At 44.4% G+C, this 26,855-nt stretch overlaps 1 protein-coding gene across 3 annotated transcripts in view; it reads right to left on the bottom strand.

The window, feature by feature from the left end:
- LOC142748957 (heterogeneous nuclear ribonucleoprotein H2-like) overlaps positions 1-26,855 on the bottom strand; it is a 114,766-nt gene that overhangs the window by 10,219 nt on the left and 77,692 nt on the right. For 2 of the 3 annotated variants that reach the window (XM_075856407.1, XM_075856406.1), the window contains exons 9-11: positions 25,579-25,714; positions 15,886-15,969; positions 12,387-12,482 (exon numbers count right to left, since the gene is read on the bottom strand). In XM_075856407.1, coding sequence (XP_075712522.1) covers positions 12,387-12,482; positions 15,886-15,969; positions 25,579-25,714 — 316 coding nt within the window. The remainder of the gene's footprint in view (positions 1-12,386; positions 12,483-15,885; positions 15,970-25,578; positions 25,715-26,855) is intronic. The other variant, XM_075856408.1, reaches the window with a different exon arrangement.

Raw genomic sequence — 26,855 nt, 5'->3', positions numbered from 1 at the left:
TGTTATATGGCCCCCGGTTCTGCCTTATAACCGACTGCAGCACCAGCAATCGGTCCCCGGGAAAGTTTGTTGTAGCAACAAACTTTCCAGTTCGTTGCTACAACACACTTTCCCTGCGATCACATGACCGGGACCTGAACTAATCAGGTCCCGATCATATCTCCGGGACCAGAGGCAGGTGATAACAGCACGATCCGGGTGTCAGCGCTACTCTGAGACACCCGGATCGCGCTTTTAACACCCACCGTGAATTCACGGCGGCACTGCACAGAGCCCAGCAAGTGCCGACGTGAATATACAGTGGGCGGTCGGGAAGCGGTTAACAATCTTATTTATGGGTGTCAAGTTCTTTCGAAAGAAAAAGTAGAATACCTTAAAGGGAATGTGTCGCTAGAAATTTTTTTTCTTTTTTAGTTTAACAGTTAGTATATACATGATTAGATATGGTCTTATTTTTTTAAAAAAAATTTCACAAGTCAGGAAATATTATAAATTAGATTTTCTGTATGTTTGTAAACAGAAAAGCACGTGGTGCTTTTTGTTTTTTTAATCATAGTTTTAACTGCTGTTGCGCAAATCACGCGCGTCACACCGAAGTGCTTCCATGTGCTGCGCGTGAGCCGGCTCCATACATCAACCCCCGCACCATGACGGGCAATTAAGTCATAGTGCGCAAAGGGGTTAATGCACAGCGGATGGCTCAAAGTGAAAATTAAAATTTTCCACCGATATGCCATTTTAGTGCACAATATGTTGTGCCCGGTTTGTGCCACAGAAGACATACCTCATAAAACGTTAAGCGGGTTCTGCTGGGTATGGCGATACCATATATGTGGGCGCAAACTGCTGTTTGGGCACGCTGCAGGGCTCAGAAGGAAGGGCCGCCATTTGGCTTTTGGAGCGTAGATTTTGCTTGGTAGTTTTTCTGTTTGGGGTTTTACTGGTATTTCAGTTTATAATGTGGGGGCATATGTAATCTGTGCGGAGAACATCAGGGCATAATAAGAGGGTATAATAATGGGGTAAATAAATATTTCATAGATATGTGGCAGGTGTCGCACTGATAAATGGCGCCCGATCTTATCTGCTTTTGGAACACACTGCACATTTTGCATCGCCATAATCTGAAAGCCAGAACTTTATTTTTTCACCACCGGAGCTGTGTGAGGGCTTATTTGTTGCAGGACAATCTGCAGTTTTCATGGGAACCATTTTGGGGTACATGCAATTTTTTGATCACATTTAATTAAATTTTTTTGCAAGCCGGGTGACCAAAAACCAGGAATTCTGAAGTTTTTTTAGGTTTTTTTTGCGGCGTTCACCGTACGCTAAAAATGAAATTTTTACTTTATTCTGCGAGTTGGTACCATTACGGCAATACCATATGTATATAGTTTTTTTTTCCTTTTTTTAGCGTTTGCACAATAAAATCACTTATTTATAAAAAAAAAAAAATTCTGTGCCACCATATTCTGAGCGCCATAATTTTTTTATTTTTTAGTCAAAAAAGCTGTGTTAGGGCTTGTTTTTTGCGGGACGGATTGACGTTTTTATTGGTACTATTTTTGGGTACATGCGACTTTTTGATCATTTTTTATTCTTTATTTTGTGAGGGGTGGTGACCAAAAAAATTGCGATTTGGTCGTAGTTTTTTACTGATTTTTTTTTGGGGTGTTCATCGTGCGGGAAAAACAACATTATAGTTTTATAGTTGGGGTCGTTACGAACGCGGTGATACCAAATATGTGTACTATTTTAACGTGTTAATTTTTTTTCTATAATAAAAGTCTTATTATAGGGGAAAAAAATGCATTTTGTGTTTATAGATAGAACTTAAATGTTTTTTTTTTTTTAAAAAGTGTAAAAATCAGTTACTTATTTTTACTTGTCCCACTAGGGGACATTTGGACTTGCAGCTTTGATCGCTGCTAGAGTACATTACACACATAGTGTAATGTACTCTAACTATCATTGTGACGTAACTGTCACTCTGACAGGAAGCCGAGGAGGACCAGCCGGAGGCTGTTCCGCCGAGGCTTCCGTACATGGCAACCCGGAGGCTATTGTCTAGCCTCCGATTGCCACAACAAGCATCGGCAACCCAACAATCACTTCGTGGGGTGTGGCGATGTGCTTCAAACCACTTAAATGCGGCGACGGCAATCCGTCGCCGCACTTAAGGGGTTAATTGCCGAAAGCAGCGGCGATGTTCCGCTGACCGGCAAGACTGATGTGACAGCTGTCTAGGACAGCTGTGAGCGCGGGCTTGTCACTGTTTACAGAGTGACAGTTTGAAATACTGACGAAAATGGACGTCATGGTGCGCGATCTAGCAGCCGACCAGGACGTTCATTTTCGTCATCGGTCGTGAAAGTGTTAAATGGTGCCATGGAAATCTACAACTTGTCCCGCAAAAAACAAACCCTTATACGGCTATGTTCAAGAACAAAAAAAAAAAAAATATAAAAGTTATGGCTTTTGGAAGGAAAAAAAAAAAAAAAAACTGCCCATGTCATTAAAGGGGTTTTCCAGTCCCTAAAAATTGATGACCTATCCTTAGGATATACCATCAACAGCTGATCGGTCCGGGTCCAACTCTTGGGACCTCGTACGAGCGCTAGTTCCCCTTCATTTCTACTTTCTCACTGTGAATCGTCGTTACATGTAGTGGCGATTCCAAGTATTGCATCCTTTTCCCATTGAAGCGTTACGAGCGCTGCGGCTTCTTCAAAACAACTGATTGGTGGGGGTCCCGGGTTTTGGACCCTGACTGATTAGATTTTGAAGGCCTATCCTGAGGACAGGCCATCAATTTTTACTGACTTGACAACCCATTTAACCAGTTCAGGACCGGGCTATTTTGAGCCTTCAGGACCAGACACCGTTTAGCCCATGTTAGTTAAATGGCTATAACTTTAAATTTTGGGCTAACTACCTGATTTTTGCAATGTTTTTTTCCATAGACAATGCAGGTTTCTTTTTTTTATCATTTTTATACACATTCTTTTTGCTATTTTAGAGTTTTTATTCTTAAAGTTTGAAAATAGTAAAAAAAATAAGCTTTTTTACGTTTCAGCTATTTTTTGGGGGGAATAACAGTTTTACCCTAAGATAGACCTTTTATTTGTGATAGTCATTGTCTACCGTAAATTAATACATTACATGTCTATATTAGGGTAATTGGGACCGGGCTAGCGTTATGACAATGATTGGCGGGGGGAGGTGTTTTTTTTGGGGCGGATATTTTGTGTGTATTATTAATAATTCTCTTTTCACTTTACTTTTATATTACTATGATCTGTCCCTCAAAGGTCAAAAAAGACCTTTGGGGAACTTTATATATATATTTTTTTCTCTCTTTTACACCATGCTTTTCCCCTGTAACTGCAGCTGCCCCGCAGCCCCAGTTACAGGGGAAATCAGCCCTCTCATAGTGACTATTGTCACTAATAGGGCTGTGCTGTGTCTAGTAAGACCCAGAAGCAGTCTGTCACTAACGGCACCCGGCGATCATGTGACCAGTCACATCAACACCGGGAGCAATAGAGACAGCGGCGCGGCCTCTATTCCTATACACAGCGTTCATTGAGCGCTGTGTACAAGTGATCAGAGAAGACACTGACACTGTCACTGACAGCCGGAGACCCGAACTTCAGCTGCCCGATCGCTCGGGAAGAAAGTTAAAACTAGAGCCGTAAAAAAAAAGTCTATGGCTCGTGTTTTAAGGACCCGGACTGCTGGCCGTAAAAACACAGCCAGCGGTCGGGAACCAGTTAAAGAGGCACTGCCATCAGATTATAAGTGCCCTATCTCCTACAAAATCTGATCGGCGCTGTAATGTAGAGAACAGTGGTTTTTAGCAATTTTAGATTTATGCTAATATAGTTTCTTAATGACCAACTGGGCGTGTGATTACTTTTTACCAACCGGGCGTTGTACAGAGGAGTGTATGACGCTGACCAATCAGCATCATACACTTCTCTTGATTGGTCAGCCTCATACACTTCTGTACAACGCCCAGTTGGTAAAAAGTAAAAACACGCCCAGTTAGTCATGAAGAAACTAATTTGCATAAATCTAAAATTGCTCTTAACTTGCTCAAAAATGATAGTTTTTCAAAATAAAAATCACTGTTATCTACATTACAGCGCCGATCACATTATGTAGGAGATAGAGCATTTATAATCTGGTGACAGAGCCTCTAACTTTCAGAAAAAAAGTTGACATCTGCATTTTCACTTTTGCAGGCGCTCTAATTCTCAGGTTTCTCATATAGTGGGCGGAGCCTAACTGCTGTCACGTCTGCACTGCACAGAGAGGAGAGCAGGATGGTCTATTATTTCTATCATATATAGAAGCAAAACCGAGCAAAAAGCCCCATATTGTAACGTGGTTCCAGTGAATAGATAATAAACCAACCCAGAAGAGATCACGACCATATATTGAAAAAATACTTTGATATACCATAAAAATAAGGTTTAAAAATGAGATACAGAATCCTCACAGGGAATAATTGAAGTCAGAACACTGTACTTATTTGGATTATCTATTGCTCCAGTGTCAAGGTCCTACATAAATAGAATAGTAACGAGACTAGTCAGCATTAGGGATGCACGGTGCATCCCTAAACGGTTTGATACCGCTATTTCCTGTATTTCGATACTGAGCTTCGCAGCCGCACAGCTCAGTATAGTAATACATGAATGTATGGGAGCGCGGCTGCGGCTGTGTAATTCAGCCACAGCCCCGCTCCTGAGTCATGATAAGTTTGCGGGGTCAGGATGATGAGATGCGGCCGGCGCTGCACTAATGAGCGGCGGCACTGGAGACAGAACATGGCGGGCGCACTACAAAACACCCCCATGTTCTGTCCTCCGTGCCTGAACTGCCGCTCATTAGTGCAGCGCCGGCCGCACCTCCTCATGCTGACCGCGCGTGCACTTCCTGTCAGGAGCGGGGCAATGGCTGTATTACTCAACCGCAGCCCCGCTCTATAACGGTGGAGATCAGAGAAACCTCTCATCGCCGCCGTTATTCCCCTGAATGCTGCGATCACAGCTGACTGCAGCATTCAGGGGAAAGTGAGAAGGGGGGATGCCCCTGGATCGCGTCACGGGGAATTCCTGTGACGCGATCGAGGGCCATACCATATATGGGCAGACAGCTCAGAGTCTATTGACGGACCCCAGGGCTGTCTTACCATATTTCCTGTTAGGACATACCCAAGTATGTCCTAACAACTTGCCTGTGTGCTATCCGTCCACAGGCTAATGTACTGGCACATATCTGATATGTCAGTACATTAAAGTTTAAAAATAAAGTAAAAACAAAGTATTGTTAAATTTTAAAAAAAAAATACACATTCACCTTTTTTACAATAAACATTAAAATAAGTCTCAATACATAAAATATACATTCAGTAATGGCGCGCACAACAATTTTTTTGCATCATTTATGATGTGTACGCTGTAAAAAAATGAAATAAACACGGCTTTCATTCACTTATTAATGTGAGGCACGAGGTGCGATGAATTTAACCTCCATGTTCCTCACATTAATAGTAATTAACCCCATCATGTACCTCGCACATTAACCCATTATGACTGAGAAACATGATGGGATTAATTACCATTAATGTGAGGCGCGTTCAAAATTCACCACACGTCGCGCCTCATCAGAAAACGGAAGAATTTTTTTTTTATTACTGTTGGCAAAAGTATCGAAATTGGTATCGAAATCGCAATACTAAACGAAGTATCGGTATCGAAGTCCAAATTCTGGTATCGTGACATCCCTAGTCAGGATATATACAATTTATATCCGAAGGACGGTAGTGAACGGTTAGTAACAAATGCAAGTTGTAGTTTTTACACATACTGTACTGGGAAGCTGAAAAAAAACACAACTTACTTGTGGGGTGAAATGGGCATAAAAAAACCCAGCGATAATGCAATTTTTTTTGGGTGGTTTTGTTTTTACAACGTCCATAAGGCGGTAAAAAAACAACTTCTTCATCTTATTCTACACGTTGATAAGATTACGACGATACCAAATTTATATGTTTTGCTTTATCTTTTACGCTCTGAAGGGCTCTTGCGGTGCCAAAACAGTGGAAATCCAACAAAAGTGACCCCATTTGGCAAACTGCACCGCTCAAAGAATTTATCGAGGGGTATAGTGAGCATTTAGACCCCACAGGTTTTGTGCTGCATTTTGTGGAATTAGTCTGTGCAATTTAAAATTGAATTTTTCCGATAAACCCCATTTTGGAAACTACACCCCTTAAGGAAATTATGTAGAGGTATAGTTAGCATTTTGAACCTACAGATTTATTGCAGAAACTAGTGGAAGTAGGCTGTGAAAATTAAAATCTATATTCTTTCAAAGAAAACGTAGGTTTAGCGAATTTTTTATAATTTCTACAAGGACTAAAAGGAGAAAAAGCACCGCAAAATTTGTAAAGCAATTTCTCCCGAGTAAAACAATACCCCATATAAAACGGCTGGACAAACGGCAGGGCTCAGGAGGGAAAGAGCGCCATTTGGCTTTTGAAGCTCAAACTTAGCAGGAATGGTTTGCAGAGGCCATGTCGCATTTGCAAAGCCCCTGAGGGACGAAAACAGTGAAAACGCCCAAAAAGTGACTCCATTTAGGAAACTACACCCATTGAGGAATTCATCTAGATGTGTAGTGAGCATTTTGACCCCACAGTATTTCATAGAATTAGAATTGGGCAGTGAAAATAAAAACAATCCTTTTTCCTCACATCGCTTTAGCTCAAAATTTTTCATTTTGTCAACAAATAAGGGAAAAAAGGAACCCCAACATTTGTAAAGCAACTTCTCTGGAGCACGGAAATATGTGGTCATAAGCTGCTGTTTGGGCACACGGCAAGGATCATAAGAGAAGGGGCACCATTTGGCTTTTGGAGCACAGATTTTGCTGGATTGGTTTTTTGACACAATGTCGCTTTTGCAAAGCCCCTAAGGTAAAAGTACAGTGGAAACTACCCAAAAGGGACTCCATTTGGGATACTACACCCATTGAGGAATTAATCTAGGGGTGTAGTGAGCATTTTGACCGCACAGGTGTTTCATAAATGTTATTTTAATTGGGCAGTGAAAATAAAAATTACGTTTTTTTTCCCAACAAGACGTAGCTTTAGTGCAAAATTTCTCATTTTCTCAACATATAAGGGAAAAAAAAGAACCCGAACATTTGTAAAGCAATTTCTCCAGAGTACGGCAATATCCCATATGTGGTTATAAACTGCTGTTTGGGCACACGGCAGGACTCGGAAGGGAAGGAGTGGCATTTGGCTATTGGGAGTGCAGATTTTGCTGGATTGCTTTCTGGGCGCTATGTCGCATTTGCAAAGCCCCTGTGGGACCAAAACAGTTGAAAAACACCCCCCCCCCCTTTACAGGTATAAGTCAGCTGTAATATACAGCGGAGATCCACCGCTGATGCCGGCTCATCCCGAGCCGGCGCCATCTTGCCGGCGGCTACGTAAGCCTTTCAGGCCCCGCCTCTGAAAGTTTTCCGTGCTAGGCAGACAGGGAGGCCACTATTAGGCTTCCGGTTGCCATAGCAGCCACCTGCTGACATCCGGGGATGATGGCACCAACTGAGCTTCTGAGCCGGTGCCATGCATTTGTCGTAAGTATACAACATTTTGTGGGTAGCACTAGCTTTCCATGAAGTATACTTACGACAAATGTTGGGAAGGGGTTAAACCCCCCCCGCAAAACTATTTGCTAAAAAAAAAATAAACAAAAAACAAAAAAAAAAAAAAAAATACCTGTTGTGTCGGCATATTCCGAGAGCCATAACTTATTTTCCCTAACAATTTAGCGGTGGGAGGGCTTAAATTTTGCACGGCGAGCTGTTATTTTCACCGATACCATTGGGGTACATGCGACTTTTTGATAACTATTTCTTTTGGAGAGCTAAGGCGACCAAGCAAGCATGCAAATTGCTGTTTTTATCATTTTGTTTTACGGCCTTCACCGAGTGGGTTAAACACCATTATTTTTATAGTTTCGACTTAACTGGTATGGCCGTGTCCATTAATGTTAACTTTTATTTTTAACATTGACTTAGGGGGGGGGGAAACAAAAAAAAAAACAAACAAAACCTGGAAAAAAAAGGTTTTTTTTTTAAAACTTTTATTTTTATATATTTTTTGTAACATTATAAAAAACAAAACAATTTTTTCTTTTTTATTAGCCCTAAGGGACTTGACCCAGCAATTGTTAACACGGTATACTGTAATACTACAAAACTAATATTGCATTATATTGTGATACTGACAGTTTCCTTTGAAGCCATGGCAGACCTGGGAGCCTTCATTAGGATAGTCACCTGCTAATCCCGTCGCATGGGGGGGGCGCGATGGCGTGTTTGAGGGGGCGCCCCCGATTCTAACAATTTAAATGCCGCTGTCACGATTGACCACGGCATTTATGGTGTTATACGGGTGGAGTCAAAGTGATCTTTGATTCCGCCCATTGCAGTGAGTTGTTGGTGTATAACACAGCAGACACCCGCTGAGTATGCAGCGAACTCAGCCTGTGAGCCCACTCCATACTTCCCCCTTAACGGCTACCACATACATGTACATGGTATGTTGTTTAGAGGTTAAAGAACAGTGCAGCTGTAAATCCAGCACTGGGATGACAGAACTTACCAGAAGCATCTCTGTCTCTCTCTCTCGCTCTGCTCCTTCCTCCCCAGGGGGTGGATAGCAGTTTAGGAATGGGGACACCTAGTGGCAGTAACTTCACACTTCATAATGTTGATCGATAAAGCTATTAATATTAAGTTACGAAGTTGATCTATATCAGGTATACTATTATACTATTACTAGCATAAGTTCTTTGAAAAGTTAGTGTTCACTCAGTTAAATCTCACACGCTATTCGTTAAATTTAATGCATTTATATTGCAGGTGGTGTGATGCTTAGTGACTTGTTTTGCACCAATCTGCATGGAGATACATTGGGTTTTCTGTATCTTCCAAAAATGCGCCTTTTTGAGGTCTGTTTCCACCCACAGACATTAATCGTAGGGCTGTGCAATTATGACCTAAATTAGAATAACTATTAATTGAACACGTAACCTCGATTAAGATTATTGAACGATTATTTAGGCCACACCCCTTTTGTATACCACGCCCCCTATTTGCATGCTACGCCATTGAATATTTATCCAGAGCCTGCTATATACTACTGTATATAATATACCATCTGAAATTGCCCCCATAGTTCTCCCCACACATCATAATGCCCCTATAATTGACTACACAGTATAATGCTTCTATAGTTGACCTCCACACAGTATAATGCCCCCATAACTGCCCTTCCCACAGTATAAATGCCCCCATAGTTGTCTTTACATAGTATAATGCCCCATAACGGACTTCCATGCAGTAGAATGCCCCTATAGCTGCCCTCACAGTATAATGCCCTCATAACTGGCCCCATAGAAGCACCCTACACAGTATAAAGTCCCCCATAGCTGCCCCCAAGCTGTACCTGGTAGTGCCTGATAAAAATAATAATACACACTCACATACCTACTCGTTCCAACAAGCCCAGCGCAGACAGGCGCGATTATGTCACTGCCTCGCGTCCGGCGATACATATCGAATGATAAGGTCCCTGCTCTATCATTGGATTCAACTGTATCTGCGTCCTGAAGGTGCAGATTCAGCTTAAAGGAACAGTGTCATCACAAATAATTTTTTTATATGTTAAAGATGTTAGTGCTTTAATAAAAACGTTTATTTTCATTTGTGTGTTTGTGTTTTACTGTTTCTTATTTTTACACTTTTTTCTTCCCTATGGGGGCTGCCATTTTTTGTTCCATTTCTGTGTGTGTCGATTAACGACACACACAGACATGGAGTACGGCAGCCACAGTCCCATAGGGACTGCGAACGGCTCCCGTCCCATTGACTGCCGTGTACGGCGTCTGTGTGGGAACTGCGCATGCGCCGCTCCCACACAGTCCTATTCGAAATTGGCGCCGTCCGGCGCCATTTTCCTGTGGACCGGAAGTCGCGGCCGGACAGTAATATTACTACTTCCGGTCGCGGCTTCCGGACTTGTGCACATGGAACAGCGGCAGCAAAGGGAGCGGACGGGCCGGAGGGAGCCGCGGCGGCAGGAGCAGGTAAGAGATTTCAATGTATGTTAGTGTTTGTGTGTGTTTACTACTGTATGTAAACCTACTACACTGTGGGTTACCTCAAAAAATGGCGACACAGTGTAGGAGGTTAAGCCTTTCAAACCCCTCGTTTATCCCGGCACTAGCCAGGATAAAGGAGGGGGGGATGCTGAGAGCTCACTAGAGCGAGGGCTTTTAACCCAATGTTGCAATGCTGCAATTTTGGGAACTAGCTCCATCTAGTGACCAAAAATGGGTAGTATTATAAATTAGAATTAATTTATAATATTTCCTGACTATTTCCTGACTCGTGAAAAAAATAAAAAAAATTTGAACCATGTTTAATCACCCACACACTAAATGTTTAATTTTTAAAAAAAAAACATGTTTTTCTGGCAACACATTCCCTTTAAATCTGTAGAAAATTGATAAAACCGAAATTCGCAAGATGACGCCAATTGCGCTGATTTTCGATTTAGATTTTTCGAATAATTGCCCAGCCCTAATTAATTGTACCAAAAACATCACTGACATACGCAAGTTTTTTCAAAAAAATAAAAAAAAATGCGAAGAGGTTCAAGTACAAACCCTGCCGTCACAGAGCAAGGCTCATGTATGCAGCGGCATTGATAAACTAGCTCTGCCCAGGTGTCCTCTATATCTGGGACTAATGGTGTACCTCCTCTATTACCACAGGTTCAAAGAGGATGTCTTAAATGTAAGGACGTCATTGAGGCCACGGCATGAGGAAAACGTTTGGCTGGCTGATGGCCTACCAGCTCCCATATGGACAGCAGATTCCTCTGCACCTTTTAACATGATGAATATATGGCATAAGGCGGCCTTGTTCACACTGCACGTATGCGACGTGTTTTTGACAGATTTTACGCGATTAAAAACTCCAGTACTTTAAAAAGCACTTCACAAAAAGCGCTAGCGTTTGACACTTACACATCGTTAATTTTTTTAGCACCGTGTGAACAAGGCCTTAAAGAGGCTCTGTCACCAGATTTTGCAACCCCTATCTCCTATTGCAGCAGATCGGCGCTGCAATGGAGATGAGTAACGTTTTTTTTTTGTTTTTTTTAAAACAAGCATTTTTGGCCAAGTTATGACCATTTTTATATTTATGTAAATGAGGCTTTCTAAAGTACAACTGGGCGTGTTTAAAGTAAAAGTACAACTGGGCGTGTATTGTGTTCGTTACATCGGGGCGTTTTTACTTCTTTTACTAGCTGGGCGTTGTGTATAGAAGTATCAGCCACTTCTCTTCGTTACCACCCAGCTTCTGGCAGTGCACAGACACACAGCGTGTTCGAGAGATCACGCTGTGACGTCACTCACTTCCTGCCCCAGGTCCTGCATCGTGTCGGACGAGCGAGGACACATCGGCACCAGAGGCTACAGTTGATTCTGCAGCAGCATCGGCGTTTGCAGGTAAGTCGATGTAGCTACTTACCTGCAAACGCTGATGCTGCTGCAGAATCAAGTGTAGCCTCTGGTGCCGATGTGTCCTCGCTGGTCCGACACGATGCAGGACCTGGGGCAGGAAGTGAGTGACGACACAGCGTGATCTCTCGAGAACACGCTGTGTCTTTGCACTCCCAGAAGCTGGGTGTTAACGAAGAGAAGTGGCTGATACTTCTATACACAACGCCCAGCTAGTAAAAGAAGTAAACACGCCCACATGTACATACACAATACACACCCAGTTGTACTTCAGAAAGCCTCATTTACATAAATATAAAAATTGTCATAACTTGGCCAAAAATACTCGGTAAAAAAAAACAAAAAACGTTACTCTTATCTCCATTGCAGCGCCGATCTGCTGCAATAGGAGATAGGGGTTGCAAAATCTGGTGACCGAGCCTCTTTAAGTACAATGACAGCTTTCTTCTAGATTTGAAAGTTTGCAAATATTTAAGAAAGAATTGAAGCCTAATAAAGTTGTAATGAATTAAACGCTCGCAGTTCAGATTTAGTGGATTATATCCAAACTAGATTGGGCTAGGTTATACTTTTGAATTCTAGGACAACCAGATCTCGGCTAAAGTTGCAGTATATATGCTAGCTAATGCCAAGGTCATTCATTACTATTCTTTGGCGGGGGGAAGTGGGTGTATTGCAACAATAGAGAGGTTCTGAAAACACAGATTGCAATAAAAAAGCTATAAAATATAACAATCATAACCAGTGCAAAAATAAAAAAACCCTTACCATAACCACTTAAACTGGCTTGACTTCCATATCCTGCCCCATAACTGCCACTCATTGCCTGCGATCCAGGACTACCATAATTTGTTTGGGTGCCTGCTGAATTAAAAAAACAAAACAAACACCATTAGAGAAAACAAAAAACATTTTCAACAAAGCAGCAAACCTATACAAATTGATTTAGGCCTCATGCACACGACCGTAGCCGTGTGCACGGCCGTGATTTTCGGGTCGGCCGGCTGCGGACTGTCAGCGGACTGTCAGCCGCAGGCCCGCCCGCACATGCACATGGCCGCGGCCATTGTTTTCAATGAGCCCGGACCGCAGAACCGGGCCGTAATAAGACATGCCCGTTCTTTCTGCGGTCCGGGCTCCCGGGCCGTGCACGGACCGCAAAAACTATGGTCGTGTGCACGGCCCCATAGAAAAGAATGGGGCCGCAATTCTCCCGTGGATTTTCGGGGGAATTGCGGCCGCAAAAACACGGTCGTGTGCATGAGGCCTTAGAGTTTGTAAAAACAAACAAAAAAAACAAACTAGGTGATTACACTATAGCTTGTCATCTTACCCAGATTGGTACATACGCTCTGTTTTAAAGCGGACAGAGCTTGCTGATAATAGGGCCACCATGTAAAAGGACTATAGTTCAAATGATTTCTCTCGATTCTCACAGGCATTGCTCAATGTTACAGCTAACATGCTAAGACACTGCTTTGCTGCCAAGCATTTGAAAGGTCCCTTCCAGAGACAATGTAGTAGAGGAGGGGGAGGGGACAACAGTGGAGATAAAAGGCATGAAACGTGTCACACACAGTCTCCATGCACAGGACTGTAAAAAAAAACAACTCCGTAATTGCATACGGCAACACGGTCCGCGATTACGGACCCGTCCGATTATATTGGCAGGTGTCCGTGCCGGGAATTATGGAGCATATCCTACTTTACGGATTTGACGGCCCGTGCTCCCATACTTTGTATGGGAGAATGGCACGAAAGTACGACCCACGGGCGTCGGCATGCCGTGATTGCGTGCATGATGAGAGCGAGAGGCAGAGCGAGAGCGAGAGGCAGAGCGAGAGCGAGAGGCAGAGCGAGAGCGAGAGGCAGAGCGAGAGCGAGAGGCAGAGCGAGAGCGAGAGGCAGAGCGAGAGCGAGAGGCAGAGCGAGAGCGAGAGGCAGAGCGAGAGCGAGAGGCAGAGCGAGAGCGAGAGGCAGAGCGAGAGCGAGAGGCAGAGCGAGAGCGAGAGGCAGAGCGAGAGCGAGAGGCAGAGCGAGAGGCAGAGCGAGAGCGAGAGGCAGAGCGAGAGGCAGAGCGAGAGCGAGAGGCAGAGCGAGAGCGAGAGGCAGAGCGAGAGCGAGAGGCAGAGCGAGAGCGAGAGGCAGAGCGAGAGCGAGAGGCAGAGCGAGAGCGAGAGGCAGAGCGAGAGCGAGAGGCAGAGCGAGAGAGCCGCGCAGAGCGAGAGAGCCGCGCAGAGCGAGAGAGCCGCGCAGAGCGAGAGAGCCGCGCAGAGCGAGAGAGCCGCGCAGAGCGAGAGAGCCGCGCAGAGCGAGAGAGCCGCGCAGAGCGAGAGAGCCGCGCAGAGCGAGAGAGCCGAGCAGAGCGAGAGAGCCGCGCAGAGCGAGAGAGCCGCGCAGAGCGAGAGAGCCGCGCAGAGCGAGAGAGCCGCGCAGAGCGAGAGAGCCGCGCAGAGCGAGAGAGCCGCGCAGAGCGAGAGAGCCGCGCAGAGCGAGAGAGCCGCGCAGAGCGAGAGAGCCACGCAGAGCGAGAGAGCCACGCAGAGCGAGAGAGCCACGCAGAGCGAGAGAGCCACGCAGAGCGAGAGAGCCGCGCAGAGCGAGAGAGCCGCGGAGAGCGAGAGAGAGCCGCGGAGAGCGAGAGAGAGCCGCGGAGAGCGAGAGAGAGCCGCAGAGAGCGAGAGAGAGCCGCAGAGAGCGAGAGAGAGCCGCAGAGAGCGAGAGAGAGCCGCAGAGAGCGAGAGAGACGCAAAGAGCGAGAGAGACGCAAAGAGCGAGAGAGACGCAGAGAGAGCGAGAGAGACGCAGAGAGAGCGAGAGAGACGCAGAGAGAGCGAGAGAGACGCAGAGAGAGAGACGCAGAGAGAGAGACGCAGAGAGAGAGACGCAGAGAGAGAGACGCAGAGAGAGAGACGCAGAGAGAGAGACGCAGAGAGAGAGACGCAGAGAGAGAGACGCAGAGAGAGAGACGCAGAGAGAGAGACGCAGAGAGAGAGACGCAGAGAGAGAGACGCAGAGAGAGAGACGCAGAGAGAGAGACGCAGAGAGAGAGACGCAGAGAGAGAGACGCAGAGAGAGAGAATCTGCCATGTGTGCACTTCTCGTTATAATTCTTATTTAATACATACATGATTAAAAAAAAACAAAAAATAAAATAAAAACAATAATCCAACTTTTTTTTTTTTTTTTTACAGAAGTGTCCCTTTAATTAAATTAGGGTAAGGCCCCATGCACATGACCGTATTTTTGTCTACACGTAAATACTGGCGTAAATAACCAAGACCGATTTGTCAAATCTGGTATGTCTGACTTTAATCAGAGAAAAAGATACCAACAATTTTGGTGTTTTTCACAAATCAACTGAATGCATCGACCAAATTTTACACCATAAAGGCCAAAGTTGACTGTCTCCAAGGGGTTAAGCTAACTTTAAAGAGGCTCTGTCACCAGATTTTGCAACCCCTATCTGCTATTGCAGCAGATAGGCGCTGCAATGTAGATTACAGTAACGTTTTTATTTAAAAAAAACGAGCATTTTTGGCCAAGTTATGACCATTTTTGTAGTTATGCAAATGAGGCTTGCAAAAGTCCAAGTGGGTGTGTTTAAAAGTACAAGTCCAAGTGGGTGTGTATTATGTGCGTACATCGGGGCGTTTTTAATACTTTCACTAGCTGGGCGCTCTGATGAGAAGTAACATCCTCTTCTCTTCAGAACGCCCAGCTTGTGACAGTGCAGATCTGTGACGTCACTCACAGGTCCTGCATCGTGACGGCCACATCGGCACCAGAGGCTACAGTTGATTCTGCAGCAGCATCAGCGTTTGCAGGTAAGATCGACTTACCTGCAAACGCTGATGCTGCTGCAGAATCAACTGTAGCCTCTGGTGCCGATGTGGCCGTCACGATGCAGGACCTGTGAGTGACGTCACAGATCTGCACTGTCACAAGCTGGGCGTTCTGAAGAGAAGAGGATGTTACTTCTCATCAGAGCGCCCAGCTAGTGAAAGTATTAAAAACGCCCCGATGTACGCACATAATACACACCCACTTGGACTTGTACTTTTAAACACACCCACTTGGACTTTTGCAAGCCTCATTTGCATAAATACAAAAATGGTCATAACTTGGCCAAAAATGCTCGTTTTTTAAAAATAAAAACGTTACTGTAATCTACATTGCAGCGCCGATCTGCTGCAATAGCAGATAGGGGTTGCAAAATCTGGTGACAGAGCCTCTTTAAAGCACACAAATGGGATTTAACACCTACCAAGACCTCCCATCATTTGGCTGCCGTATGCACTACTAGATCCGCCGGCTGTCGAATTAAGAAATAGCTCCACATATCTGTGTTCTGTAAAGATAAAAGGAAATAAATATTAAAAATCAAAACGAAAGTTTAAGGATGGGGCTTGATCTCCATTTATTAATTGAAATAGCAAAGCATTGTACAGCTCACTATTACAACTCCACCTAATTTATTCACCTGAATGGCAAATCGGTCTAGCTATGCCGCAAAATAGAGGATTTAATCAGAGCATAACTAGGCAGATCTGACAAATTGGCAGTCTGGAAAAGCTGAGCAGTGACCACTGAGGAGCCGTGATGAAGACTACTTGTTTTATGAAATAAAAAGCAAAACTGCCCTGATAGTGTGTATCGGGGCAACAGCTTGTCATCACCATTAGGCTGGGTTCACACTACCTATTTTCAGACGTAATGGAGGCGTTTTACGCCTCGAATTAAGTCTGAAAAAACGGCTCCAATACGTCGGCAAACATCTGCCCATTACTTTCAATGGGCTTTACGATGTACTGTGCCGACGACCTGTCATTTTACGGGTCGCTGTCAAAAGACGGCGCGTAAAATTACAGCCTCGTCAAAAGAAGTGCAGGACACCCCTTGGGACGTAATTGGAGCAGTTTTTCACGGACTCCAATGAAGAACAGCTCCAAATTACGTCCGTAATGGACGCCCCACAAAACGCGAGTACAGGCAATTACATCTGAAATTCAGGAGCTGTTTTCTCCTGAAAACAGCTCAGTAATTTCAGACGTAATTGCACTTATTGTGTGCACATACCCTTACAGCTCCAGTGTTTTACCTAGCTTTCCCAGGACCCTAAATATGTCAAGCTATATGGGAGGGGGAGGGGATTTATCACAGCATAACTAAGCAAATTTGGCATTTAGCAGTCAGGGAAAGCTGGACTGCCGGCTCTGATATTATGTGTATTTATATAGTACTGGGACAATGGTACATCGTGTGTAATTCACAGTACGTTAACACCTTGCTTTGGTCACTATCAGTTAAACTGCTTTAGCTACATAAAAACTGTCCTCTATTCTGCCACTGACTTACAATTGGCTCGTGCCACTACTTGTATACTACGGCTAGTACGGTTACCGCAACTTCAGATTGCTTCAAGCGCAAGCAAAAAAAACAAAAAAAAAAACAGACCGAACAGGGAGCAAAAATATAATGCATGGTTTTGATTGTTATCCCATTTCTTTGTATATATTTTTATAGAACCATTAACCTTTTAACTCTTTCCCGCAAATGGACGTGCCTAGTACATCAGGATTGCAGGTAATTTAGTGCAATCAGACGTGCCGGGCCGTCCTGAAGTTTAAAGGGAATGTGTTGCCAGCAAAACATGTTTTTTTTTTTTTTAATTAAACATTTAGTGTGTAGGTGATTAAACATTGTTCAAATTTTTTTCACGAGTCAGGAAATATTATAAATTAGATTCTAATTTATAATATTTCCCAGTGCTGGTCACTAGATGGAGCTATTCCCAAAATTGCAGCATTGCATGTGGTAAAGCAACCACATTGCTTTTTGCTGCAAAATTGGGAAAAAAGCACTCGCTCTAGTGAGCTCTCAGCATCCCCCCCTCCTTTATCCTGGCTAGTGCCGGGATAAACGAGGGGATTGAACGGTCTAACCTCCTACACTGTGTGTCGCCATTTTTTGAGCTAACACACAGTGTAGTAGGTTTACATACAGTAGTAAACACACACACAAACACGAACATACATAGAAATCTCTTACCTGCTCCTGCCGCCGCGGCTCCCTCCGGCCCGTCCGCTCCGTCTGCTGCCGCTGGTCCAAGTGCACAAGCCCGGAAGCCGCGACCGGAAGTAGTAATCTTACTGTCCGGCCGCGACTTCCGGTCCACAGGAAAATGGCGCCGGACGGCGCGCATTTCAAATTGGACTGTGTGGGAGCGGCGCATGCGCCGTTCCCACACAGACGGCGTACACAGAAGTGGATGGGACGGGCCCCGTTCGCAGTCCCTATGGGACTGTGGCTGCCGTATTCCATGTCTGTATGTGTCGTTAATCGACACATACAGAAATGGAAAAAAAAATGGCAGCCCCCATAGGGAAGAAAAAGTGAAAAAATAGAAAAAAGTAACACACAAATAAATAAAAACGTTTTTAATAAAACACTAACATAAAACTGACATGAATTTTTTTTTTGTGGTGACACTGTTCCTTTAAGCAGGAACAGGAGCTGTGCTCGCTTTATCTTCAGCGGGTGTCAGATGTAATATACAGCTGACATCCGCTGCAACGGTGGCAATAGCAGTTACCTCTGATCGCCGCTGTTTAACCCCTTCAATTCAGCGGTCAATAGCAACCGACGCATTTAAGTGGTTGACAGAGGGAGGGGGCTCCAACTGTACCCCACCGTTGCCGTCCCTACCCCCGCGAACAATTGCGGGGTGCCGATTGTTACTGGACTTCCGTATTTGGCAGACCAGGAAGTCGTTGCTAAGTCTTGCCCAAGGTAGGACCTAATAGTAAGGCTGGGCAATTATGACCTAAATCAAATCCCGATTAATGTAACCTCAATTATTGAAAGATTTATTTAGGCCACACCCCTTTTTGCATGCCACGCCATTAAATTCATTATTTTGTTCATTGTGATTCCCATTTTTTTTGTTTAACAAAAACATCAAAGCGATACGACAATGGTTTCATTATGTAGGAGCGATGTTATAGCAGAGTGTATTTCTGGTCTTGTATACAAAGTCCAATATTATATATGAGTCATTAGATAGGCATTTAGAATCGCCACTATCAGTTTGATAAGTCATATAGTAAAGAAAACATCAAGTCAAGTATCACTTTAAATAGATGTAAGAAAGAGTTCCTAGGAGGAACTCGGAGCCAGCCATGCTCTCCATGTCCCCCAAGGCACCGCCACTCAGCGAGTTCTGTGCACCCTATTCCCTTGCGGGACATATAGGTAAAATGACTCAAAAGTATTTGTGTGGAACCCGCGGTCCCACCTATCAGGTTCCAATTAAGTACTCCCGGTATTCATATTCCTTGATTGTTTTGATATCACAACGGTGGAGATCCCGTCAATACCCTTTCCTGGTACCATACAGTGTTCTGGAAATTATTTTGTATTACTTCCCTGAGCCGTTGCGGGAGAACAGAGATAAAACTGCCTCATGCGTCAAAGAAGGATTCTATCAGCGCTGCTTTTCGAATCGAAGTCTCTGTCCAATCCATTTCGAACAGAAAAGCAAATTTATCCTGTTTATGTAACCATGTGTGCAAAATGGATTTTACACCTGCTGCTGCTATAACATGCAATAATTTACCTGCTCTCCGTGTATAGTTAGAACTTCCTTTTTCCAAATATCCAAAAATAGCCCAAAGAGCATAATTAGGATCAAAGTTAGTCAGGTGTGCTAAAGTGAAAATTCTTATACTATCTCAAAATTGTTGTATTACGAGACACGTCCACATGCAGCAATACAGATTTGTGTCGGCATTGCCACGTATAAAACAATTCTATCATGTATGCCCATCAAATACCCCTTGAAGGTGTAAGATACGCTCGATGACAGATCTTCACTGTCATTTCCAAATACCTCGCAGATGGTAAATATTTATGCGCTTGTTCTATTGCCAATAGTATAGTCTCGTAGGTAAGAGTCGAATCATCCAACACCCATTTGGAAAGGGAAATTTACGCATGATCTATTAGTGTGTGTAAAGATGTTCGTGACATCGCCCCCCCCCTAACATTCGAGTGTTTATCGAATTTCGCATGAATAGCGGGGTTCCAATCTCTGTCTTGTGAGTTTATGTAGTAAAATGTTGATAGAACTTTTCGACTGAAAATACATGAATTGTGGGAATGTGACATACGGATATTTTTGTATTAGTTCTTGCCTTGTATACAATCCTTTTTCCTGTAATGTGAAGTAAGGCATTTATGGTTTTGATACATGACCTGTACCATTTTCCAAAATAATGCATGTGACCCACCATCTTGGTAGTCAGGATTCCTGACAGATTTAAAAAAAAAAAAAAGGAAAAAAGGGGAGATCAAAAAGGAGAAGCTCCCAATATGTGTTTTTTCCCCCCACCCTTTCCATGCAGTAATTGAGAGGGATATCTTTCACTTCTTCCGGTAGCATATGATGCTGTAAATGAAGCATGGTGGGCAGCGCACGATATAAGAGGAGGATTTGTTCTAACTGAGTCTGCAAAGTGTGACGTGTTATTTATTCAATCCCTTGTTACCCGAAGTTTCCCAATATAGGAGGCATGGTTTTTTGGGGATTAGAGAACAGTACGTCGTCCCCAAAAGCCGCTGCTTTGAGCTCTACCCAGTCTTTGTTCATTCCCTGAAACATTGGGGAGTTTTGCAAATGACGCAGTAAAGGATCTATAGACAAATTAAAAAAGGGGGAGGGAGAATGGGCATCCCTTTTGTGCCCCTTGAAACATATCTAGATGGTGTGTTATATCCATTAACCGCGATTGTAGTATCAGTTTGAAATAGCGCAATATAGTTCATAAAAATAGTACCGAATTGACGTTGTGTTAGGGCCCTTAATCAGGAAAGGCCATGCCATTTTGTCAACGCCTTTTCAGCGTCTAGGCTCATAAGCATAGTTATCGGGCTATGCGGGTCTTGAGCCATCACCATGGCTGCCGCAAATATTCTTTATGCAATTCCTTCCCTGAGTGAAGCCGGCTTGTGCTGGACTAAGTATTTGTGGTAGAATGAGTTGTAATCTGCTGGCTAGAATTTTAGATAAATTTTTAGAAAAACTATAGTTAGTCCCAAATAATAAGCCCTCACACCGCTCAATCGGTGAAAAAAAAAAAAAAAGTTATGGCTCTCAGAATGTGGCGACAACTTTTTTTTTTTTAAACAAAGTTTATCATCAATACAATTAGTCAAATTATATATATATATATATATATATATATATATATATATATACACATACATACATACATACATATATACATACATACATACATAAAGTCCAAATACAACGTCAGCTGCACAGCCTTGTAAATCATAGGTGGGTGTCGACCTGCCCAGGTCAGGGCTAACAGACCTGCTGTAGTAGAATCGAAAAATCAGGCAGCACTCCAAGGTATAAGCAAGGTAGAAAAAGGTGCTTTATTGGTCCATATACGCACGACGTTACGCACGACGTTACGCGCGCACACACACGCGCACGACGTTGCACACACACGCGCACGACGTTGCACACACACGCGCACGACGTTGCACACACACGCGCACGACGTTGCACACACACGCGCACGACGTTGCACACACACGCGCACGACGTTGCACACACACACACTTTTTATTCAGTTTCCCAATACATTATATGGAACTATAAATGGTAGCATTAAAACCTACACCTCCTCGTGCAAAAAATAAGCCCTCAAACAACTCGGAGGGGGGGGTGGGAGGAAAAAAAAAAAGTTACGGCTCTTGGAATGCGGGAAGTGAAAAACGGAAATGAAAAATCAAAAAATGGCTTCATCCCGAAGTGGTTAAGAATAACAAAAAATTCTTTCATAGTAAACTTAACTGGGAAAGGGACTTGGGAGAAATGACAGATACCGACTGGAAGAGAATATTTAGAGCAGTGAACCAGGTTTCTCTTAATCATGCCCATTGATTTTATCAAATTGCTGATCAATCATAGGCTCTCTCCTAAACTCTTATGTAAATTTGGGGCTAGGGAATCTTCCAAGTGTTGGATATGTTCAATGCCAGACACATACCACGTCCACCTCCTTTGGAACTGCCCGAGTGGAAAAGGCCGATGAACAGGGTAATGTTATTTGAGAAACCCCTCAGGTAATCTCTTTTGGATAGATTTGATAAGAAATGCATTTATGTGTATAACCTTTATCCTCTGAGGAAAGAACCTCCTTAGGCCTCATGCACAAGGCCGCATTTAAGTGCCGTGCTTCCATACTAAGTATGGAAGCACGGCTTGCAAAAAACAAAAAAGTAGTAAATGCTCCATATTTCCCGACACTGTTCTACAGCACGGACACCCTTCCGCAGCAATACGGAAAGGTGCCGCGGCTAATAGAACAGAGTGGGTCCGTAATAGCGAACCGTATTGCGGCCCGCAATTATTTTTTTTTTACGGTCTTGTTCATGGCTACATTCACACTACAGTGAAAAAAAAGTGTCCATTAAAAACTGATCAACTCCGTTTTTCATGGCCATTTTGCACCAGTGTGTCTCTTAAATTTTCATCCATTCCCAGTCCGTCTGTCCGTTTTTAATGGCCGTTTGACATCCATTTTGCACCCATTTTTCATGTTTGCACGGAGGTTTCAATATTGTAATTTGTACATTTATGGTTGTGATTAATATAAGTATCAAAATGAAAAAAAAAAAAAAAAAAATATATATATATATAGATTTTTTTTTTTTTTTATAAATACATGATACTTTCATTCCACAAGCAATCGCTTGTTCAAGTCCCCTAGGGAGAGAAGTTTAAAAAAAATAAAAATATTAAACTCCTTTTACACAAAAAATATTTTAAAAAATAAGTTTAAAAAATATATACATTTAACAGCTAGCTAGTATCACCACTTCCATAAAATGCCAAATGACTACAATAGAACTTAATTTCAGGCTTTGTTCACATCTGCGTCAGAGCGTACTATACTATGCACTACGGAGACAAACAAACCATTGGTTTCGGTTTGTGTCAGTCAAGGCTCCGTTCTGACGGAAAACTCCTATGGAACATCGGACCGGGCCCTGACGCAGATGTGAACATGGCCTAACCCCGCACGGTGAACGCTGTAAAGAAGAAAAAAAAAAAAAAAGAATAAAAAATGATCAAACATTTGCACGTTCCGCAAAATGCTCGCCCTGCAAACAATAAGCCATCATACTGCTCAAATTGACAAAAAAAAGAATTGTGTTTTGATGCCACATTCAGAGGGGTATAACTTTTTTTTTCTTAACAAATTAGTTTGGCTTTTTCCGGAAAGCCGATGTATCGGTGTACGGGCTCATAGAATTTCTATTGAGTCCATACACAGATACATTTCCGGAAATAGCCGAACACACGCGAAGCAGCTGAGCGCTCACACGAGCACTTCAACTGCTTCGTTCTAGAGATTGGCAGGGGTCTCAGCGCTCGGACCCCCACCAATCCAAAATTCCTGATGTGTCTCTATGACAGGTCAGAAGTTTGTTAAATGTTTAGCTACACTTTAACATGTCGTTTTTACTGCACGATTAACCACCAACTACCGTAAAATCGGATTAACTACCATAAAGTCGATACCCAAAAATCAAGTGGTGGAATTGTTTTTTTTAGCCCATTTCCCCCTTACAGAAAGTTCTTCAGTACCCTGGTACATTATATGGTACATTAAATGGAGCCATGAAAACTACAACTCGTCCCGCAGAAAACAAGCCCTCATATGGCTAGGTTGACGGAAAATCAAAAAATAAGTTAAAGGGAACCCGTCACCATCATTTCACCTATTGAACTTTACTTATCCCTCACTGGCCGCTGCTATCAAAAGTTCATTGCCATTATCCCCTCTCCTAATCTCCTCCTCCGACTTTAAATAACGGTCTGCAAACATTTTGCGCCTTTTATCGTAATAATCCGGTGTCCCGTTGTACGCACACACCAGAAGAGGACATCAGATTTAGTGTGCTGGGGAAAGGCGAGGAGCTGTCAATCTGTCAAAAGTAAGGAGGCGGGGTAAACCCGGAAAGACTGGACAAACGAAGATTTGACTCTGGACAAACGAAGATTTGACTCTGGACAAACGAAGATTTGACTCTGGACAAACGAAGATTTGACTCTTTTATGCTCATTAGCATACGGTGTGGGAACACAAAAAAACTGAATACTAAAGACTAAGACGACAATTCTAGGTTATATAGAAATGATTTTTCACCCACTACCACCTGGTATGGCTGGTTTAATAGGTGAAATGCTGGTGACAGGTTCCCTTTATCTACAGGGGGGGGCTGTATGGCGCTATCTACAGGGGGGGGCTGTATGGCGCTATCTACAGGGGGGGGCTGTATGGCGCTATCTACAGGGGGGGCTGTATGGCGCTATCTACAGGGGGGGGGCTGTATGGCGCTATCTACAGGGGGGGGGGCTGTATGGCGCTATCTACAGGGGGGGGCTGTATGGCGTTATCTACAGGGAGGGCTGTATGGCGCTAACGCCATACAGCCCCCACTGTAGAGGACGCCATACAGCCCCCACTGTAGAGGACGCCATACAGACCCCCCCTGTAGATGTCACCATACAGCCCCCCGTAGATAACGCCATACAGCCCCCCCTGTAGATAACGCCATACAGCCCCCCCCTGAAGATGACGCCATACAGCCCCCACTGTAGATGACGCCATACAGCCCCCACTGTAGAGGACGCCATACAGCCCCCACTGTAGAGGACGCCATACAGCCCCCACTGTAGAGGACGCCATACAGCCCCCACTGTAGAGGACGCCATACAGACCCCCCCTGTAAAGGACGCCATACAGACCCCCCCTGTAGAGGACGCCATACAGACCCCCCCTGTAGATGACGCCATACAGCCCCCCCCGTAGATAACGCCATACAGCCCCCCCGTAGATAACGCCATACAGCCCCCCCGTAGATAACGCCATACAGCCCCCCCTGTAGATAACGCCATACAGCCCCCCCTGTAGATAACGCCATACAGCCCCCCCTGTAGGGAACGCCATACAGCCACCCCCCTGTAGGGAACGCCATACAGCCACCCCCCCCTGTAGGGAACGCCATACAGCCACCCCCCCCCCCCCTGTAGGGAACGCCATACAGCCACCCCCCCCCTGTAGGGACCGCCATACAGCCACCCCCCCCGCCATACAGCGTCCCTAACCCCCCGAAAAAATGCGACCTAAGGTGTGTCCTACAAAAGACATGTATCCCCTCTCCACAGGATAGGGGATACATGTGTTCGCTGGCAGCGATAGGAAGAACGGGGGACCGAAAGTCCCCTGAAGTTCTCCATGACTAACCTCTGACTTCCGGCGTCTGCACAGCTCAATAAAAATGAAAGGAGCGCTGGTCACGCATGCGCACAAGCACGACCGGCACTCCATTCATTTCTACGGAGCTGCCGACACAGACCCCAGAAGTCCGAGGTTTGTGATGGAGAACTTCAGGGGACTTTGTCCCCCGTTCTCCCTATCAATGCCATCGATCACACATGTATCCCCTGTCCTGTGGATAGGGGATACATGTCTTTTGTTTAATGGCAGAGCGGGGAGATACCTCCCTGCTCTGCCGTAGTGTTCAGTGGCGTCTCGCTGTAGCAGCCATAGCGGCTGCTAGCGGAGCCTCCGGTCATGGTGGGGGCCCGTGCCGGCGGGCGACACGGGCCCCCTCATAGCCGCTACGGCGGTAGTTACGCCACTGCCTGCTGGATTTTTTGTGACCATCATGCTGAAGTCGCGGTAACCTGCAGGCTACAAAGCGACCACATTGACTTACATTACATGCTATGCTGGAGACAGTGATCTTTGGTCACGCAACCTGTGTAACAGACAAAGTCGCCGTGTAGCCCTAAGCCTAAATAGTGTTTACATACTTCCTGTGGGAGCAAAAGCAGTCAACTTAGGTCAACAGACGTTACTATGTTACTTACGCATATTTGCTTTGTCTTTTGACATTGCAGCCACCGCATCTTCATGAGTTGCAAACTCAACATCTGCTTCTCCGGTAACTCTGCCATCTGCTCCTATTTCAATGTGAACTCTTACTGGATTCAACGGAGAGAAAAACTAGACAAAAGAAAAAGAACAAAGTTTACTGAAAGCGGAAGAAAAAAAAAAACACTTCTGAATTAAAAAGGAAAATACATGTTTCTGCTACTTAGAAAAAAGGAAATAAAATTACAAGAATTATCGGTCACTATTTTTCCTAGAACAATAAGGTTCTTTCCTTAGCTACATTAGTAAAACTAATTAATAAGCAGGGAAAATGTGTTACACAATAGGTTACGTACACACACGAAAAGCCAATATCCAGAGTAATCTCCATGTGCGGGGACAGTAAGTTCGCTCTGGAGCATCCCACATTTGCTGGAGGGTGCGTGGGGGGAGGATCCATAGAGCGAACAAGATTAGGGGGTCCCACAGATACTCAATTGGGCTCAAGTCCGGTGAATTAGGGGGCCCGGGAAGCGCTTGGAAGTTTTGGTCGTGCTCTTCCAACCACTGTTTGACATTCCTAGCTGTGTGCCATGTCGAATTGTCTTTCTGCAAGATTCCATCTGCCCCAGGGAAGCCAAACAGCACGTGTGAGTAGACGTGATCTACAACGATGGATTCATGCCCAAATCGGTTCAGAGTGCCTGCCACATGGACGAGTGGGCCAGAGAATGCCATGAAAAAAATCCCCAGATCATAACGCTGACACCACCAGCTTGTGTTCTTACAATGGTTGCAGGATGTTCGGTCTGAGGTTTCTCGCCTGACACGCCAACATCCATTAATTTGATGAAGCAGAAAACAGGACTCAGAGAAGGCAACCCTTTGCCGATCTTCGTCGCTCCAATTCAGATACTGCCGTGCAAATTTAAGCCTTTTTCTCCGATGCAGCTTTGTTAGCATAGGAGCAGTGACCATCCATCTGTTTCGGAGCCCCAAACGCAGTAGGGTTCGCTGAACTGTTTTAGACACACGTCTGGTAGACCCCTGGTTGATTTTCATGGTAAGCTGCTCCACTGTAGCGTGTCAAATGACCCTCGCACACCTTTGTAGCAGACATTCACAGCTCACATCAATGGCACGTGGTGCTCCGCAGTTTCCACATTTGTTATTCCCAATGGTGCCATTTGTCCACGAACGATACACATCCACAACGGTTCACAAACACGGGCATGAGTCACACGTACGTACGTACGTACGTACGTACGTACGT

This window comes from Rhinoderma darwinii, chromosome 3, assembly GCF_050947455.1.
Source record: "Rhinoderma darwinii isolate aRhiDar2 chromosome 3, aRhiDar2.hap1, whole genome shotgun sequence".
Lineage (NCBI taxonomy): Eukaryota > Metazoa > Chordata > Amphibia > Anura > Rhinodermatidae > Rhinoderma > Rhinoderma darwinii.
The sequence above is the reverse complement of the archived record's forward strand: the minus strand, read 5'-3'. Positions and strand labels throughout refer to the sequence as shown.